A 19,300-nucleotide genomic window follows, 5' to 3' on the forward strand; every position below is an offset into this window, starting at 1 on the left:
GCTTGATGGGCACGAAAACGGATTGAAAACGTAAAGTGTGCTGCAGCCCTGGCGAAAGGGAAGGAGGGCAAAGGGAAGCAAGAAGGGATGACTGCGTGCATCAAGTTGAGATGGCGTGAAAAGAACTGCGAATCGCAGAAAGCAACACAGGAAACGGGTACGATGGCGGAAGAGAAAGGACGGATATCAGCGGCGGTGGCGACGAACACTCGAGCAGAAGGTGGAGGCAAATCTTCAGAAAGACTGCCGCAAAATGGAGTCAGCGCAAGTTCTGCACGGGCACAATCAATAATAGCGGGATGAGATGAGAGGAAGTCCCATCCTAGAATGATGGCATGAGAGCAGCGGGGAAGAACAACAAATTCAATGTGGTATAAACTGTCTTGTATGGCGACACGGACGGTACATGCTCCTAAGGGCTCAATTGGCTCAGCACTTTCGGTACATAGCGAGATGGCAGAAAACGGCATCGCGACTTTTCGGAGCGTACGGCGAAGCTGGTCGGCAATCACGGACACTGCGGCACCCGTGTTGACAAGCGCGTGAACGGCGATACCTTCGGCAAAAACGTGACTGACGTTCGTAGGGAATAAACGAGGGCTTGAGCAGTTCGAAGAGATCGCAGTTCTTGCCTCCGGAACTGCGCCCTTTAGTTTTCCTCCACAGTTGGAGGGCGTCGGACGATGGGGGATAGGGAACGTCGACGGGGAGATCGAGACCGAAGAGTGTTGAAGCTTTGGGTAATAGGAGATGAAGGAGCGAACTGCGGAACTGGTGGTGAATAGCGGGACTGGGAGTCAGGAGCATTCCCTCGAAGCCTCCCAGCATCGGGAGGATACCAACCTCGCCGGTGGCAGAACCGTGCCACGTGGCCAGCAAAGCCACATGCGAAGCAGATCGGCCGGTTGTCTTGGGTACGCCACGGATTATCAACAGGGGGCCTAGGTAGCGGTGCACTGTTGGGAGCTGGGCGTAGAGGCTGTGGAGGCCCGCAGAAGCCGCTTCTGGGCAAGTATTTCGCAGCTGCAGAAGGCGAGGCGTAGAAGCCTCTTATTGGCGTGTAATGCGCAACTTCAGCGGAAGTCTTGGCCTGGCGACGACGGCAGCGTACGTGAGCGGAACCGTCGCTGAAGGTAGCTGATTAGCGAGAGGTAGCGCGTCGCTGACTTGTTCATGGATGACGCGTCGCAGTTCCGGGGACAAAGAAGACTCAGACGACTGGGTAGCAGGCAGCAGTGACAGTTGGCACGCCACTTCTTGGCGAACGAATTGCTTGATTTGGTAGAGGAACGAAGAGTGGGTGGGAGCAGCACTGGAACTGTGTCGTCCGGCGCGGCAGCTCGGCGCGTGGCAAGGGGTTGTTTGCGGAGCTCATCGTAGCTCTGGCACAGTGTAATGGCCTGGTGAATGGTTTGAGGATTTTTCGCCGAGAGCATTTGGAAGGCGTCATCCTCTATGTCCTTCATGACATTCTTTATCTTTTCAGAGTCGGGCATGGAGGGATTAATGCGCCGGCAAAGGTCAACCACGTCTTCAATGTAGCTGGTGAAGTGTTCACCCTTTTGCTGAGCGCGACCACGCAAGCGTTGTTCTGCGCGAAGCTTGCGCACAGCAGGGCGACCGAAGACTTCTTTGAAACAATGGGTAAATGCTGTCGAGGTGGAAAGGTTGGATTCATGATTCCGGAACCAGAGATTAGCGACTCCAGAAAGATAGAAGATGACGTTAGTCAGTTTAGCTTTGTCATCCCACTTGTTATGCGCACTCACGCGATCGTATGACGAGAGCCAATCCTTCACGTCATGGTCGTCGTTGCCGCTGAAGACCGGAGGATCTCGTTGGCGTAGTGCACCTGAGCAGACGACAGGCGATGGAAGGGGAGGATCGGGCTGCGCGGCGTCCTGAGGCATGGCAGAAACGGCAGGGAGCGTCCGGCTGCGGAGTTCCAGGTTTGGGAAGAGCCCAGCGCGTCCACCATATGTCAAGAGGCGTTATAGTTCAATTTATTAAACGTACGGATAGCAGAGCACGTAGCGAGAGGACACAGAGCTTCGGCAACACAGGCACAAGGCTTCCAGTCACACGTTGTCGTCGTCTTTCCCGAAGCAGTGCCTGCTGCTAGTTCTTCTGCAGTGCAATATATATATATATATATATATCATATACAGGCGGGTTATTACACGATGTGCCAATGACGGATTGAGCGCTTCACCGTGCACCGTCTCTAAACTGCAGCAACCCTGCTGCCCACGTCCAGCCATTCTTTTTTACAATGGCTCCATCGGAAACCCGAACCACGCTGGCGACTTAGTCTGAAGATGAGGCCGCAGAATTATAATAGGGCTTGAGCCGCCGGACGGAAGACTTCGCAGTTACGACAACGCATGACAGGCGGCGGTGTGAGTTGCTCTATGAGTTGCTAACGGGAGACGTTCGCTGCGGAACGCACTGTCGTGCATGATCCTGGTGCGAATCCTGGTGTGCGGGCTGGTATAGATAGCCAAACGACGGTTCCCGGTAGAAAAGTTGGAGTCAAGTTGCGGGCATTGTGTTCTGTCTTTGGCGATTCTGATCGTCTGAAGTAGAATGGCAGGCCAACTGACGACATTCTTCAGCTTGTCTTGCAGCGTCCAAGATTGGCAAGCATTCTGATGGGTCTGGGTGGTAGGGTAGAAGGGTGTCGATTGTATGAACAGGATGGCGGCCATAAAGAAGAAAGAAGTGGGAGAAACTGGTAGTGGCGTGAGTTGCGGTATTGTAGACGTAGGTTACGAACATTTGATGTAGGCCCCAATAGGAGTGGTTGGATGCGATGTACAAGCGAGCATGTTATCAAGGGTGCAATTAAAGCGATCCGCGGCACCATTGGTTTGTGTGTGAAGGGCAGTGCTTATGCAATGAACAATAGCGCATTGAGCAAGCAATATTTCAATGATTTCAGACAGGAAGTCGCGGTATTTGTCGCTGAGGAGTTTACGAGGGCTTTTGTGACGAAGCATAAAACGGCGCAGTATAAAAGTGGCGATTTCCCTCGCTATAGCAGCTGGGAGGGCAGCAGTCTCTGCATAGTGTGTTGCGTGGTCGACGGCAACTCTAATCCATCCGTTGCCAGACGTACACAAAGGAAGTGACAAACATAAATCCATACCGCCACGATCAAAAGGCAGAGATGGGTATGGCAGGGATTGTATGCAACGGCTTCTAGGTGCGGTGGAGCTTTGGGTTGCTGACATTCCCGGAAACAGTTGGACGAAGCTCTGAACGAAGGAGTACATCCCCCACCAGTAGTACCATTGCCTAAGTCGCTTATACGTCTTGAAAACGCCGGCGTCGCCACACTGGAGATCGCAGTGAAATAAGGCATCTGATCTGAAGTCTCTCGGAATGCCCAGCAACCACGTAGGCCCCTCTCATGCATAGTCGCGTCAGTACAGGGGCTGATCACGGATCATAAAAATTAGGAACTTGGCGCCAAAGTGTTCGAGAGGCCGGAATTGAGGTATCCAAGGAAAGGTCGGGAAAGGATGCAATTCAAAGGACATTGTGTTGTTCGGCAGCGATAGTGTCAAAATCAAGCGACGACAACATGCGCTCACAGGGTGACTAACGAGTGGCCTCTAGCGAGAGTGGTGAGCGGGAAAGAGCGTCAGCGTCAGAATGCTTCCACCCGGAACGATAAACCATGCGTATGTTATACTGCTCGATTCGCAGGGACCAGCGAGCGAGGCAGGCCAAATGGGTGTTTTAAATAAGGAAACCAACACAGCGCATAGTTGTCGGTCACTATGTCAGAAGAGTGGCCATATTGACACGTGTGCTTGTTTGTCTTCATCGGGCGACACGTTTCACCGCCTAACAAATATCGCGCAATGCAGGACGCGCCTGCATGTATCGGAAGTTTCTGAAATATTATCGATGCTTCCATCCGCTGTCTGTGACCGAACCTTGTGTAGCCTGATCGCATGGGTGCGCGACGTGAATAATGTAGAACTTTGTGGAAGGCACGGCGGGTCCCAGCGATTACTCTGGAACATTCGACGACTGATGTATTAAAGCAGACACGCTTGACCCGCTCATCAGATTTTCGACGATCGCCGATTGTGTTCGCCGCTGTCGCCGTTCTTTGAGTGCAGCCTGTTTTTGAGGGCACAAGTTCGCCCAATAAAACGCTAGTTTCGTCTTTCTCAGTTTGGCTGCTTTCTTCACAGTCACTACCACGTGACAATATACATAAGGGCCAAACTTGACAAGCGCCCAGACGATGGACAAGCACTCCTTTTCAGTAGCACTGCAATTGCCCTCCGCATCAGTCCGCGCGCGGTTCGCATAAACCACTACGCGTTCTGCCTGATCAGAATAACGCTGTGCGAGAACAGGACCGAGGCATAGACCACTTGCGTCAGTTTACTTGAGTAGGATCTTGAGGGTCAAAATGGCTTATAGGTGGCGTCGTGAGAAGACGGCGCAATGTGGTGAACGGATGGTCGCAGGCAGGGGACTAATATCAGAGTTCTTTCACGCTCCGAAACAGTTGCGAGAGGGGTGATAGTATCGATTCAAAATTTCGAACGAACGGCTGTAAATAATAGCATAAGCCGATAAAACTGCGAAATTCTTTCACTGTAATGGGCTTATGAAACGCGGAGATGGCCTGCAATTTGTAGGGATCCGGAAGAGTGCCATCCTTGGACACAACATGGCGGAGGATTGTCAACTTGCGTGCGGCAAAGCGACATTTCTTGGGATTATGCTGCAGACCGGCGTTGCTTAAGGAACTCAGCATGTGGTGAAGGCGGCGAAGGTATTTTGCGAAATCAGGGGCGAGCACCACGATGCCGTCAAGGTAACATAAACATCTCTTCCATTAAAGGCCGCGCAAAACGTTATCCCTCACCGTTCGAACATAGCAGGGGCGTTGTAAAGGCTGAAAGGTATGACGGTGAACTCATATAGGCCACCTGGTGTAACAAAAGCAGTTAAAAACATACTGATACATGCGTTTTGCGTGTTTCATGTGGCCGATGCAAACTGGCTCCCCGACGAAGACGACGAACGCTCCCTGGCTTTCGAGCTCTCGGCTGAACTGGCCAGCGCTGGAGTTACGCTTTGTAAATATACTTTGTAAATAGTCTCCAGTCTTAATCCTTTGTTCGCGTAACATTGTGGTGGAGGGTGCCGTTCCCCGTTCTCGCCATGGAGCTACGCAACGGTCGCACCGCCCTGCTTTGCGCCATGTCTCCTGGTGACGACACCTCGTCTCCTTCTACTCTTGCGAGCCCGACAACAACGTACATTACGCCTACGAATCCCCGCGATCCTGGCATATTCTGCGGCCAAGATAATGTCGACGTTGAGGACTCGCTCAACATCTACGAGCGTGTTAGCCAAAACAACCATTGAGACCCTACCATTATGCTAGCCAATGTCCTATTCTACTTGGGCGGAACTCCTCAAGACTGGTTCTCGACACACGAGGACGAGATCTCTAGCTCGGATGCGTTCAAGGAGAAGCTCGTAGACCTGTTAGGAATCCATACGTTCGGCAGCTGGCTGCTAGAAAAGAGCCCGCTACCCGAGTTCAGTCTTCTGCTGAATTGTATGTCTCGGTACGCACAATAGGTGCGTACGAGACATGTACGAGAACGCTAAGAAGCGGGGATCGCTCAGCGATGCTCAGTGATGAATGCTCAGTGATGAATGGGCGGAACACATCTGTAAATGTTGGATCAGGAGCAGAGAGCCAGCTTAGGTCAGGGACGGCCGTATGGGATGCCTTGTTGGAGACGGATACAATCTGCATAGAATCGATGGTCTTGACGTGGCCAAGGCATTCGTGACGAAGCAATGTGAGCGAGGATGAAAGCGTGATATAAACGCGCATTGTGCTGAAACCGGCGGCGACGTCAAGAGTAGCAAAAGGCAGAGAAAGGGCATTTCAGGCAACGAAGAGGTCAGACGGCGTGAGGACCGTTCCATCATCACCAAGCTGTTCGTACAGCTTTTAGCCCAGGTGACCATCCAGATACTTGCGGGAAAATAAAATATGATTTGATTTGATAGATAGGACCACATGAGACTGGTAGAAGCGCTGACGAGCACGGCAGTATATTTGGATTGAGATGACAGTACTCATAGATCCCCGCAGTGGAAGAAGAATAGACTGGACTAGCGCTTTCAGGCATTTAGGTTCGACGATGGTAGCCGCAACATCAACGCAGTCATCTGTTTAATAAGTACTAGTAGTAGTATAAGACTTTTATTCAGCCCAAAACTACAGGCCGAGCATATACTGGCCAGTCGACGCTGTTATTCTTCACCTTCAGCGCAAAGGCAGTCGAGCCAGGTGGTGACGAAAAGGAAAAGGGGAGGACAGGAGCTGAGCATCCGGACAGTAGCATAGGCTACGGGATAGGTCTGCATAAGTAGATCGGCAGATTGGACAGGAGGAGTTGGACCGGTAGTGATAGAGAAAGAGGCGGGAAGGGGTAACCTGTGCACTTATTTGGATGTGCCGCAGAAGGCGAGCCTCCGGTACAGTGAGCGATGGATGAGGGGTAGGGCAGAGGCGTTTTTCGAGATGGAGCTCAAGGTAAACTTCCTTGATGGTGCGGCGCAGGGAGAGTCCCCCACAATCCTCCGAGGGCCCCGACCAAGGGATCAACGGTGCCCAGTTTAAAGCGTCATGGGCAAGCTGATGGACCAGCTCATTCTCGTCAATCCACGAATGCCCAGGGACCCAGTGGAGAAAAACGGTGGAAGGTTGCAGTGCGGAGACCTCTCGTTTGACCTCCTGTTGGAGTGAATGGGGTAGGGTGCGGTTATGTATGTACGTATGCATGTATGTGTATGTAGGGGGCGGTTATGATGGCGCTTGGGAATCGGCGCATATCGTGTACTCTGGGAGCGAGGGAAGGGACGGCAATGATTGCAGGGCATGTACAATGCCAAGGACCTCGACAGAGAGTACATCCGCATGGTGTAGGTACGGATTACTGGGGCGAGTTTCAAGTGCTGGGAGGTGGGGATGGTAGATAGCGTGGCCACAGGAACCTCGAGGAGCTATGAAAGAGGCATCTGCGCAGGCTTCTCGCTGGGTACTAAAGAGGGGGAAGGATGCTGCGTGGCCGCGTGAGGATGGCGGCATGCAGGGCAGGGGATATATTTGGCGGAGGGGGACGATGCGAAGATTGGAAGCCGGAGTGGATTTCGGAGAGATATATTTATTTATTTATTTACAGCATACTGCAGGCCGTGTGGCCCAAGCAGGAGGGGCATGGTAACAAATAAAAGTACATGTATAAAAGGCAGAATTGCAAAAATATGAAATCCAAGAAATGAAACAATATAACACGAAACAGCAATGTTTGTTAGGGAATACTAATAATATGAGTTTGAATTGATTCAGGTGAGTTCAGATGATGGAAAGGGATGAGGTTCCAGTCTTCTATGGTTCGAGGAAAGAATGAAAATTTAAAGAGGTTTGTCCTGGCAACGTAAGGGGAGAGAGCGAGGGGGTGGGAATGACGGGTTTTCCTGGATGCGGAAAGTGTTATGTATGGACTAGGATCTAAAGAAAATTTACGGTTTATCAAGGAGTAAAGGAACTGCAGGCGTATTATTTTTCTCCTCGTTTGAAGGGTGTGAAAGCCATTTGTCCGCAGTAATTCAGAAACAGACTCTTCTCGGCCGTATTTGGAAAAAATAAAACGCATGGCTCTTCTCTGTATTCTTTCAAGGGCGTAAATGTTGCTTTTGGTAAACGGGTCCCAAATAACGCACGAGTATTCCAATTTGGGTCGAATAAATGTGGTATAGGCTAAGGATTTTACTTCATGGGATGCATGTTTAAGCTTATGGCGAAGTAGACATAGCTTTCTGAAAGCAGCGGAGGCGGTAGCAGCAATATGGCTATTCCAATTTAGGTTGTTAGTAATTGTAATTCCAAGATACTTGTACTTGAGGGATGCACGCGTGGGCCAGTAACCATTTACCCTGACGAGTAAGAGAAAGCCGGGCAAACTGGGAGTCACGGTGGAGAGAGAGAAGAGAACGGAAAGGATGGAAGAGGCCTGTGGCAAAGAGCTTAGAAGTAGAGGTGGTGATACGGAGGTTTGGAGCTGCCATGTAGAGATCCACAAGAGCGTTTTCAATGGTGTTGAGTCTGGTTGAAGGAAACGCAAGGTACAAAGTATAGGGACTTGTTGAGAGCGAGCGCATGGGCAAGTGGGCACGCATGAGCCTCGTGGAGGCCCGAGCACCGAGTGACCACGCGCCGCAGCAGGTGAGTTACCGAGTGACAGGTCCTGACAGCGTGGTGGAGGGCTTGTACATTCTTGGCTGCATGCAACGGGAAGCCAAGAACTTTGCAATGGGGGACAACAGGAATGGAAGAGCCGGAAAGATTGTGGGAGATTAGGGCGTTGTGCGAGCGCTGGTATGAGGAGAAGTTAGGAAGGAGAAGCTCGGATTTCCACCGGAGCAGGAGATAGGCTAGCAGTGGAGAAAAAGGAGTTGATGAGATTGATGCCACGCTGCAGGTTGTCCGGTACATGACCGGGAGAACGAGACGAACAGATGAGCGTGATGTCGTCGACATAACAGTTGTGGTGGAGGTTAGGAAATTGGACTAGTTGGGAGGCGAGAGGGGTCACTGCAAGGTTAAAAAGGGTAGGAGAGAGAACAGCACCTTGAGGAGTGCCACGGGTGAGCGGATGGTGGTCGGAAAGATGTGTGCCCTCTTTAAAACGAGCCATTCAGTTCGAGAGGAAGGAGTGGAGATAAGAGCACATGTGGTTGCCGTAGTCCAGGGAGGAGAGTTGAGAAAGGATGAGGTCATGGCACACGCCATCGAAGGATTTCAGGACATCAACAGTCACAAGAGCGTGGATATGACTGGGTGTTGACGAGAGAAATGTGTGCTGAAGGATCAGCAACATGTCTTGTGCATAGGCGCGACGTCGAAAGCCGATAAGAAAATAGGGGAACTCTCGCGCCTCAAGAAAATCAGAGATGCGAGTCAAAGCCATTCGTTCAAGGGTCTTGCCAACACACGACGTCAAGGAGATAGGGTTGGCTGCTAATGCTACTCGCTCGGCTCCAAGTGCGGAAGCCATCACATACACCACTCTCCGCAACCTTCCCGATCACGCCAAGGAATTCCTCCTCCAGACTTTCACAATGCCTGGGACAGTGGCTGCTAACGGAGCTCTTCGACATCCGACCTTATTTCTATGATTCCGTAGGCGGGCAAACATCCCTCCCTATTTAACCTTTGCTCTATCTTTGTTTAATAAATGACGATTCTCTGTGGGCCTTCAGTTCCTACAAGTTGGTAACCACAGACGTGACACCACATCACAACTGCATACGTCTACCAAGTTTTTTCTCGACGCCATGGAACGAGCCCCTGAACAACGATGTCTCGAAGAAAACAGGACGCCTTCCGTCGTCGCACTGAAACCTCCCGCTTTCCGGTCCTCGGATGGTGAACTCTGGCTCGTCCACATCGAGGCGCAGTGTCGTCGTGAGCGAGTCACATCTCAGGTGGCCAAGTACGACAACGTCGTGAGTGCGCTTAACCCGACCACTTTACCTCAGGTCCACGACATTTTGCTAGCTCCTACGCCCGACGATCAGTGCGATAACCTTAAACGGGAGTTACGACGTCGTACCACCAACTCTGAGTCCCACACGGATTCAACTGCTCCTCTCATGGGAGGAATTTGGTAACAGAAAAGCGACTGAGCTGCTTCGCCGTACGACACAACTCCTGGAAACCAGTCCATCATTACCAGACTTGAAAATCCTTAGGGAGCTCTTCTCAGAGTGTCTACCGAACCAGGTAGGCATGATTTTATGTGCCTCACCTACTACGACATCTGTCGAGGTCTTAGCGACGATGGCAGAATAGATTATGGATTCTTTTGATCCTGTGATATCCACTTTTGACCGTAGTAAGGCACCCGTTGCGACACAGCCCCAGCAACAGCAGCACTTTGATGAACCCCACACTTCAAGCACGCAGCTTGCTGCGCAAGTACAGGAGCTAACAAAGCATTTCGCTGCCGTAGGCGTTCGGGCAAATAGCTATTAGCAGCGGTGCCACTCGCAAGACGAAAGCATGTGAAGCCGTCCGTCTGACTTTATTTGTCGGTATCACGCCAGATATGGCACTCGCGTACGTCTGTGCCGTCGCCTTGCAACTTTCCGGGAAATGGTCGGGCCAGTCACTGATGATGGCTAGTGCTACTGGCTTTACATCAAGCCCTCTCCTCGGTCGCCGAACTTGTCACGAATATTCGCTGTCTTGTAGACAATGGTACGGAAATGTGTCATTCTCCCTAATTTTCAAGACCGCAGAAGACATCGCCAGAACACTTCTTTTCTCACTGCCGTCAACGGTTGCAACATTGAAACATCCAGCCAGAAATCTGTCACCCTTGACCTCTCTCGGCAATGCCCTTTTATATGGCTATTCACCGTCACTGATGTCCGTGGGCCAATCATCGGCACTGTTTTTCTGTAAACGTTTATCCTTCTTGTCGACCTTCGCAGCTGCTGCCGACTTGACTCCTCAGCAAACCTGTCCACAGAAGGTATCATCACGTCTGCACCACCTTTGCGTCTAGTACAAGCACACACCCAGGTAATGTGGTGCACCATTCTTCTAGAATTTTCAGAGCTGTTCGAGCCACCCTCGCCAGATTGTCCAATAGCGCAGAACGTCATGCACCACATAGTGATTAAAGGACCACCAGTATACACCCGACATCGCCGCTTAGCACCAGGCCATCTGAAAATTGCAAGGCAACAATTCGAACTCATGATAGAGTTGGGCTTCGTTTGTCCTTCGGCTAGTCCTTGGTCATCTGCTTTGCAAATGGTGCCTTAGAACACCGGTGATTTGTGACCGTGTGGTGATTGCGGGGCCTTAAACAAAGTGACGATTCTTGATAGGTACCCTGTACCTCACATCCACGATTTCACCGCATCGCTTCCTGGGTGTTGCATATTTAGCAAGGTACATCTAGCAAAAACCTACAATCACATTCCTGTACAGACTTCCGACATTCCTAAAACCAAAATCATTACCCCTTTAGGCATGTTTGAATTCGTGGGCATGCGATTCGGCCTTCGTAATGGCGCTCAAACATTTCGGTGGCTCGTGGATCAAGTACAACGCGGTCTGACTGGTTGCTTCGTCTATTGAGACGACATTATTGCATTTAGTGGTTCTGCTGTGGAACACGAATCTGGTCTACGCAAGGTGTTTCAACGCCTCCGTCAATATGGACTGATTGTGAAAATCTCGCAGAGTTTGCAGTTGCTTCTCTCGATTTGCTGGGCCAGCGAATAGACGACCATGGCATCCAACCCGTCTTATCCCGTGTTCAAGCCATTAAAGATTTTCCACGACCATGTTCCACCAAGCAATTACGGGCATTCCTGGATCTCATCAATTACTATCGCCGTTTCGTTCCTCGTTGTGCTTCAATTTTACAGCCTCTGCACATTCTACTCTCGGGTACACCACAAGCTAGCACGCCTATAGCGTGGACTAATGCTGCTGAATATGATTTTATCTCTGCCAAGAACCTTCTTGCTACCACTACTCTACTGGCATACCCGCAACCATGCGCTCCAATGTCCGTTATGGTACATGCCTCTTACAGCGCAACGCCGAGCCGACCCGCGGCGGAGGTGAAGCAGGCGTTAAGCACTCCCCATACGTGGGCCGATCCCGAAGATAATGCAGTGCCGAGCCGACCCGCGGTGGTGAAGCAGGCGTTAAGCACTCCCCATACGAGGGCCGATCCCGAAGATAATGCAGTGCCGAGCCGACCCGCGGCGGAGGTGCAGACGGCGTTAAGCTCTCCCTATACGTGGGCTCATCCCGAAGATACTGTAATGCCGGGCCGACCGGCAGCGGAGGTGAAGCAGGCGTTAAGCACTCCCCATACGAGAGCCAATCCCGAAGATAATGCAGTGCTGGGCCGACCCGCGGCAGAGGTGCCGTTCGCTATGTAGGGGCCCACATAGCATGCCTGGTCATCCATCACAGAGTGGAAGGGCGCTGAGCTTTTTCACACTTCTCCACGGACACGAAGAAACGTACGATTTCCATCGACCGCTTGAAGCCAACTCATCTACGCTCTGGCAGTGCCATCTCCACAACTTAAACCCCTCAACGGCAGTGCCTTCATCGTTAGAGGGGGGGAGGGAGCCATGTAGTGGACAGTACTCACAGAGCGCCGTGTAGGAAGAAGAGACGGGACTAGCGCTGTCAGGCATGTAGGCTCGACGATGGTAGCCATGAGATTAACGTAGTCATCTGTTCAATAAGTGTCAAAATGACACCTTGCGGACTTTCTGTTCCTACAGTATCTTCCTTGACGAAAATTTTAGCAGGAGAATGAGGATCGATATAGGTGAGGTCACCGACGAAGGGTGAATCGATTCTCAGCGCGAGCACAATTGATTACAGCGTTGTGGAAAGAGAAAAAAATCCCATCCTAGAATAATTGTGTTGGAGCACGATCACAGCACTACAAATTCTATATTGTACATAACGTCTTGCATCAGTACACGGACTGTAGAGGCTGTTGTTGGTTCTACGGGGTGAGCACTTGCAGTCCGAAGTGACATTCCAGAAAGAGGCATCGTTATCTTACGAAGTCATCGGCAAAATCTGGTATCCATAACAAAAACAGTATCGCCGGCATCAACAAGAGCAACTGTAGCGACACCTGAGCGCTCACTCACTCGTAGGACGCAAGCCAATCTTCAACGTCATTGTCGTACGTCCCGCTGAAAATGGCAGGATCTCGCTGGCGAATAGAGCCAGCACAGAGAACAGGTGGAGACGGGAGTGTCTGCTGGTCGGTGTCTGGCAGGGCGGAAAATAGCTTCCGAGTGCGGACTTCCAGGATGGTAGACGTGAAAGCAAACCAGCACGTCCACCCATTATGAAGGAAGTTTATTACACAATGGGCTGATGACGGCGCTTCACCGAGGAAAGTCTCTAAGCTCGATCATCTTCGGCACGCGATGCTGTTGGCAATCCAGCTGCCTACGTCAAGGTACTCTGCTTCACTACAATATAATGTGAATAAATACCAACAAATACCAATACATGAATAAACAACTACCAATACAGGACAAATTGAATTATGGGGATTTACGTGCTAGAACTACCACCTGATTATGAGGCAATCCAAAGTTGAACCACCTCGGGTTTTTTAACCTAAGTTTAACCTAAGTTTTACCTAAGTGCAGGGGTGTTTTCGCACCTACAGAGCACAAGGCAGCTTTTACAGTTGGTTATCAGCAAGTGACAAAAAAAAAATACCCACCATGGTGCCATTTAGGGCCGCTACTAGGGTGGCCCCCTAAGAAATACACGAGTTTGCTAACCATTTTCACACATAATAAACAATTAATATTCTGCGGTCCGTTCAGCACAAATATCGCGGCAGTGGCACTTGAAGGGAAAATCTTAACCTCGTCTTAAAAAGGCAGTTAGAAAAATCCCTCATATTTATTAATACACGGCATGGATAGTCTAGCGTCTATAGTTATTGTGCTTAAATACAAATATGCGCAACAGAAACCTGTATACTTTGCTTTACACAAAAACATATAGTGTACTCTCTGCTGAGTGGCTGCTATGCACCTGATGCTAAAGATGTTTGTTTTTTGGTTATGCATCATCATGTAAATTTATTTTCTTTGTTTTTAAAGATTGCAATTTCAAAGCGTAAGGCTGCTTTATTCCGTGTCTTGCCGAAATCTTATTTTATTAGAAAACGTCACTAAGGCAACTGCTACCACACATACAGGTACAAGCGATGTTATTAACAGCTTTGGATTCGACGAGATCATCACTGTTAGAGTGCTCAAATTTCGCTACGCGAGGACACACCTCAAGCCGTCTTGGCGTACTTTTGCGGTATTTCACGATTTTGTCGACATCATGACGAAACATGAATACTCGAGCAGAACACCGAACTGAATATGAGGCGCATTTTTCACGTTTAGGAAAGGTCGACCACGATCCCAAATGAACTTGTTTATGACAGAGTTCAAAACTTGAACAAATTTCGCACAAAAAAAGAAACCCGGCTTTTCAGAACTGAACGAACGGTGGAATGGCCGACAGAGAATGTGGAAAACCTAAATTGATCTCGCATAAAAAAAAAAAAAACATCGTTGCTATTCTTTTTGAAATATCTATGAAAGATTTGGCCAGCAAACCTCCTGCAATTGGAAACGTTCCGAAGTAAAAATGTATACGGCTTACTTCGGGGTACCCTAAATATGTGTTCAGGTTATTTGAATAGACAGGTGAATAAACAATGCGATTTATAGTATTTTGGAAATGTCGACCTTTCTCGTGTAAATGCGATATTTTAGCGTTGTTTAAGCATTTACTAGCATATATTGGGGTTGCACCACAATTTCTCGGTATCGCTACCCAATATTCTGGTTGTCTCTGAAAAAAAATTACAGTTTTTGCCAAAGAGTGAAGTTCTTGCGGGAATAGCAACGATGCGATCCTTAACACTCCTGATGGATTTGCAAACTCGCGAGCGTACCTAATATCAATGCGGCACAGCATGCACTGCAGTTGCCGCGGCGGAAAAAATAACAGTGCTGCCTAGTGAGGATATCCACCATTGGCTTCGGAGGCATCCCACTTGTTTGTTGCATGAGATGAAGCTGACGGGAAATCATCGACGTTAATTAACATGCAGTGAATTATTCGAAATATTTTGCTTCAGGTAACCGCCGCTCTTCGTAGACTAGTGCGGACACAGCAGCTCATATTCGATGGGCAATAAACCGCGCGAGTTATCTTCGGCAGAGTTCACTCACTCTCTTGGCACACCGGTAAGCGACGTAGTCACCCATCGCAGGAGTTCCCAGACGCAGGCGAGAGTGAACGGCATTTGCTTCTTGTCTTCCCAGGTGGGCTGCCGATGGGGGCCTACGGCATCGTCTATTTCCCGCTGGACACGAGCTTGGATTGTGGCCACATTTTGTGAAAACTGAAACAATCCCCAGCAAAGTGTTCCAGCTGTGCTAAAGGTTCCAGCTGTCAGGAAGGCGCTGATGTTGCCCACCAGGCGTTCATCTGTACAAAAGCACAGCGGCATCAGAAACATCATCAGATCATAATGTTCTAAATATTTCCGCGATGACTCTAGATACTATGTCACTACCTGAATGCGCGTGATTTCTTTCTATTTTTTAACAGTGTTAAATTGACATTTTAATTGCGCATGCATGTGTACAGTGTTTCACATGTTTTGCACTTGCGCAGTGCACCCGCTGTCTAAAATTATGATCATTGAAGAAGTTTGGCTTAATGATAGCCTGCCTATCTCTTTTTGAGTCGCAATTATCATTTCGTGCATCCCACAAAGCGACACGTACACCCAGTCAAGAACATTTCATAATTACGGATTTTTGTACATATTGCCTTTTTTTAAGCACCGCAAGAGGAGTCGGATAGGCTGCGCCTTTCTTGCGCAAAAGAAACATTGACGGCTATTGAGTTCCACTCGACACCCTAAGATACCGTTTGCCGTTGTGAACGGCTAATTTATTTTGAACTATCCAGCTTAGTAACGTATTGCTGTGTATGTGTTCATTTTAGTATCGAGGTCCTACTTTCCGATTTCATAGTCCTGATAGTATAGTGTTTATATGTTAATTTTATGCAGTAGTGTTCTTACCCGTATTGCCTTTCTATTGGTCCAACATATCTCCCTCATGTGGAATAACAGTAGATATAACTGAATAGGATAATTTTCAAAATATCACTTAGGTACGAGCAGCTGATGGCTTTCATTAACATTTGGACGCTTTTTTCTTTTTTGGCGACACCTTCTACAATCCCTATGATTATTTGACGTGATGATAATCTACATTATTGACTTGCACTTACAAAAGGTAAATATTGATGCAGCTAGAGCTGATCTTCTCTGGCTGATGTGCCATTAGCTATTCCATTCTAAAGGCTTAAACAGCGCAGTGAACAGGGCTAATAAGTAAGGACATCGAACGACCCGCTGCTGTAGTTCAATTAACGTTGGTTTCATAGAGAGCAAGGAATATAAATGCAGAAGTAAATTTTAGATCAAGGCCACAACCTCGTCGTTCGTATTGTTTATCTATTTGTCCATTGTTTAGCTCGGTTTAGGCTGCGAACTTGACCAACTATACGGCGTCAATACGACAGTTCTTTTCAATAAGAAGCGGAAGAATTACCGGTAAACAGGCGTTCGGATTCCTTTTTGTCATCCTCAATCTTTTGAAGGTAACCGCAAATAAAGTCTCTGCTTTCGTTTCCACAGTTGGTCTCTTTGTACTCACGCACTTGTTTCCTTGAAGTAAGAAAAAAAAATATTATCACACTCGTTTCAGCGCTAAGTTGCTCTTGAGAAGTTCAAATATCTTTCGAATCCTCATTTGAAGAAATTCTATGCATGATTATTTTTAAAATTGCTCATAGTATTCCTTTCCTTGTTCTTTTGATTGGAGGTGGTAATTACCTTGGCTTGTGTTATTCGAGCATAGAGAAATCTACAATATACATGAAATACAATTCCTGCATCCAAAAACGTTATTATGTAACTGGGACTTGAACAAATGCAAAACTTAGCATTCATTCAGTGAAAAGAGTGCTCATCATTTCATATTGTACTTGAGTCTTATTTCGTTGCCCAGAGCATTCGCATGGAAACAATAAATTTACCACTGATAACATCATTTTCCATTGGTGTCGCACAGAAAGTTCTTGATTTTTTACATTTTATTCAAACTTTATTTTCAATTTATAAAGTCCTTCACCTCCCTCGCAGTTGCAATTAATGAAAAAGTCACACTTTATTATGTGGATGTTCAAACTGACAGTCTGGAGGGCTAGTTGGTACTGCATAACTTTGTCTCCTTACTGTCAACTGTCTCTCCGTTAGCGCTGCGAGCACAATGTCTTCGTCTCCTACGATCGTCCTGCGTGCTGTTTCGCCCTTTAAGTTATTGTATTGATTGCTCCCCTCAGGTAATCGCCCCCACAGGAATAGTACATTGTACTTCCTCGTAAAATGAAGCAATACATATCTTGTCTCCGGACGAGCTTTAAGCTAAGATTTTTAGCATACTAAATTACTCTTCATTCATTCATTTAGCCGAGAGGCCTTTTATACTACTTCTAGCTTCGCTTGTAACCAACATGCATACATGTCACCAGTATTTTGGCATAAGCAAGGAAGATATTCCGTGGTGCGAGAATAAAACCAATGACAGCAGGAAATAATCTAATGTCAGAGTTTGCCATCCAAAAAACCAGGTTTCATGGCGTACATGACCATGATAAAGTTGGTACCATTGTTCACGAAAAAAGTTACAGTTACGTTTCGATTCCCGAATGCGGGTCACGCCCAAGCGCAAGGGTGAATTTTCTATTTGCGCAGTGCGCGTATAATGTTTTTGAAATGCTTTGATTGTGTAAGTGGGGCGGTTTTCTCAATGCTCATATTTTATTTTCTGTGTTTTATGTGCGTTTTCTGCATATTTAATATATCTTGTTCAACTTGTGCCCGGCGATTAGTCACGTCATCGGGGTCGGTGGACACATGCTCGGCCTAGCGTTGCTTAGTTCGCTGCTGAGTCCTCACTCGGCGCTCGGGCTCTCGATCACGAGACCAACCCGGCACGTCCCCTGCGCACACCATGGAGATAAAAAAAAGGCCAGCAGAGACCTCCATGTGATTCCGCTAACCTCAGCAAGCCAACCTCCTCTGACACCGTTCCTCCCCCTCTCCGGGGCCCTGTGCGCGGCGCCTTTTCGGTAAGAATAGACCCGCATGATTGCCAGATCATTCGAAATGATTTGGTACATGGTAACGTTTAGCGCCTCCATGCCTGTAACGTCAGGCATGTAGGTACACAGGAAGTGGTCGTTGCCTTGAAACGTGGAGAAAGACTGGGGTTTCTGACCCATGAAGACAGAATCTTCAACGCGTAACATCGTTCACCAGAGCCGTTAGTTTGGTTGCCAGTGATTTTGTCTATAAACCCATGTATAATGTCCGAGTGTGCTCTATTGTTTCGTCATCTGTTGTGCACGCTAAACTGCGGTACGGATTTTATGCAAATTTTTCTCACGTTATCGTTCACCTAGGAACAGGCGAGATGTTTGCGGGATGTTTTATTGCGCAGCTCTGAGGCGCTCGTTTCTGTGGCGCGCGTCATCGGCGGCGTACCCGATCAAACGAGCATAGCGAAAGATGAAAGCGAACATGGAGCGCAGCGGGAAACGAAAGACGCGAGGAGGAATGCGGACAGGAGGGCGCAGCGGAACCATGAAACATAAAGGGGAGGTGGGAGTAGTAAAATCGTGAGAACAAATTCGTAGTGCCGCGAAGACGCTAAGAGATGGCGCCAGAGTAACGTGCACTGTGTGGGCGGCCTGCCGGGAGAGGGCAGCTATTCATCGCGCGCACGCGTCAGCCACGTGATCTCCGGATTAGCGATGCGGACGCGCCACACTTTGTTACGCTTGCAACGTGCCGCACGAAACAGATTTTCCGTGCGTCAATGTATCGCGAAATGAAAACAAGCACAGGGCACCGCTAAAATTTCGCAATAGGAAGTATCGTAATCGACGGTAAATTGCTGCGTCGCGTTTTCGCTTAGTCGAAAGTTCCGCTACGCGTGCTTCACTGTGAGATAAATAAATAGCATAAGCCTTCATTCTTGACGCCGAGGTTGTCGCCTTTCTGTCACACTTACGTGCCCTGTTTTCTAAAATTGTGTGGTGCGACGTCGTTATGCTGTTGAGAAGCGCCTGCCGAGTTCTCGACGGTCTGCTGAAAGGCCGAACGCTTTAAGGAGAGCAAGAACATCGGCTGGGACCGCCTACCATAACGATGAGCCGACATGGCCTTAAAGATGTTGGCTGTCCCCGGCAAGCCCCGGCTCGCTAGTCAACACCTGCGCTCAAGAAAGGGCAATATTTGTTCCCGCGGAAAACCTATCGCTGCGAACCCTGGACTAGAACATAACCTTGAGATGTTTGCGGGGACAAAATGCGTCCTTGTTAACCAGAAGACATTACAAAACGCGACGTGTCGCCGTTGGAAAGGTGACTTGGTCGCCTGCACACGTTTGCAGCACAAAAGTTTCCCTCGTTTCCCTAAAACCACGTTGAAACGCGACCAGTCATCCTTGAGGTGGCCCTCGCGGATTTTTCGGCACAATACCGGTTACCCGACGCCTTCTTTCGCTGCAGCCT

At 48.8% G+C, this 19,300-nt stretch overlaps 1 protein-coding gene across 1 annotated transcript in view; it reads right to left on the reverse strand.

The window, feature by feature from the left end:
- Positions 1–19,300, reverse strand: part of LOC126534890 (cytochrome P450 2C20-like) — a 72,252-nt gene that overhangs the window by 39,467 nt on the left and 13,485 nt on the right. Inside the window, exons 5-6 of the mRNA XM_072289196.1 lie at positions 16,273–16,388; positions 14,875–15,133 (exon numbers count right to left, since the gene is read on the reverse strand). Coding sequence (XP_072145297.1) covers positions 14,875–15,133; positions 16,273–16,388 — 375 coding nt within the window. The remainder of the gene's footprint in view (positions 1–14,874; positions 15,134–16,272; positions 16,389–19,300) is intronic.

Source organism: Dermacentor andersoni, chromosome 7 (genome assembly GCF_023375885.2).
Source record: "Dermacentor andersoni chromosome 7, qqDerAnde1_hic_scaffold, whole genome shotgun sequence".
NCBI classification, from domain to species: Eukaryota; Metazoa; Arthropoda; class Arachnida; order Ixodida; family Ixodidae; genus Dermacentor; species Dermacentor andersoni.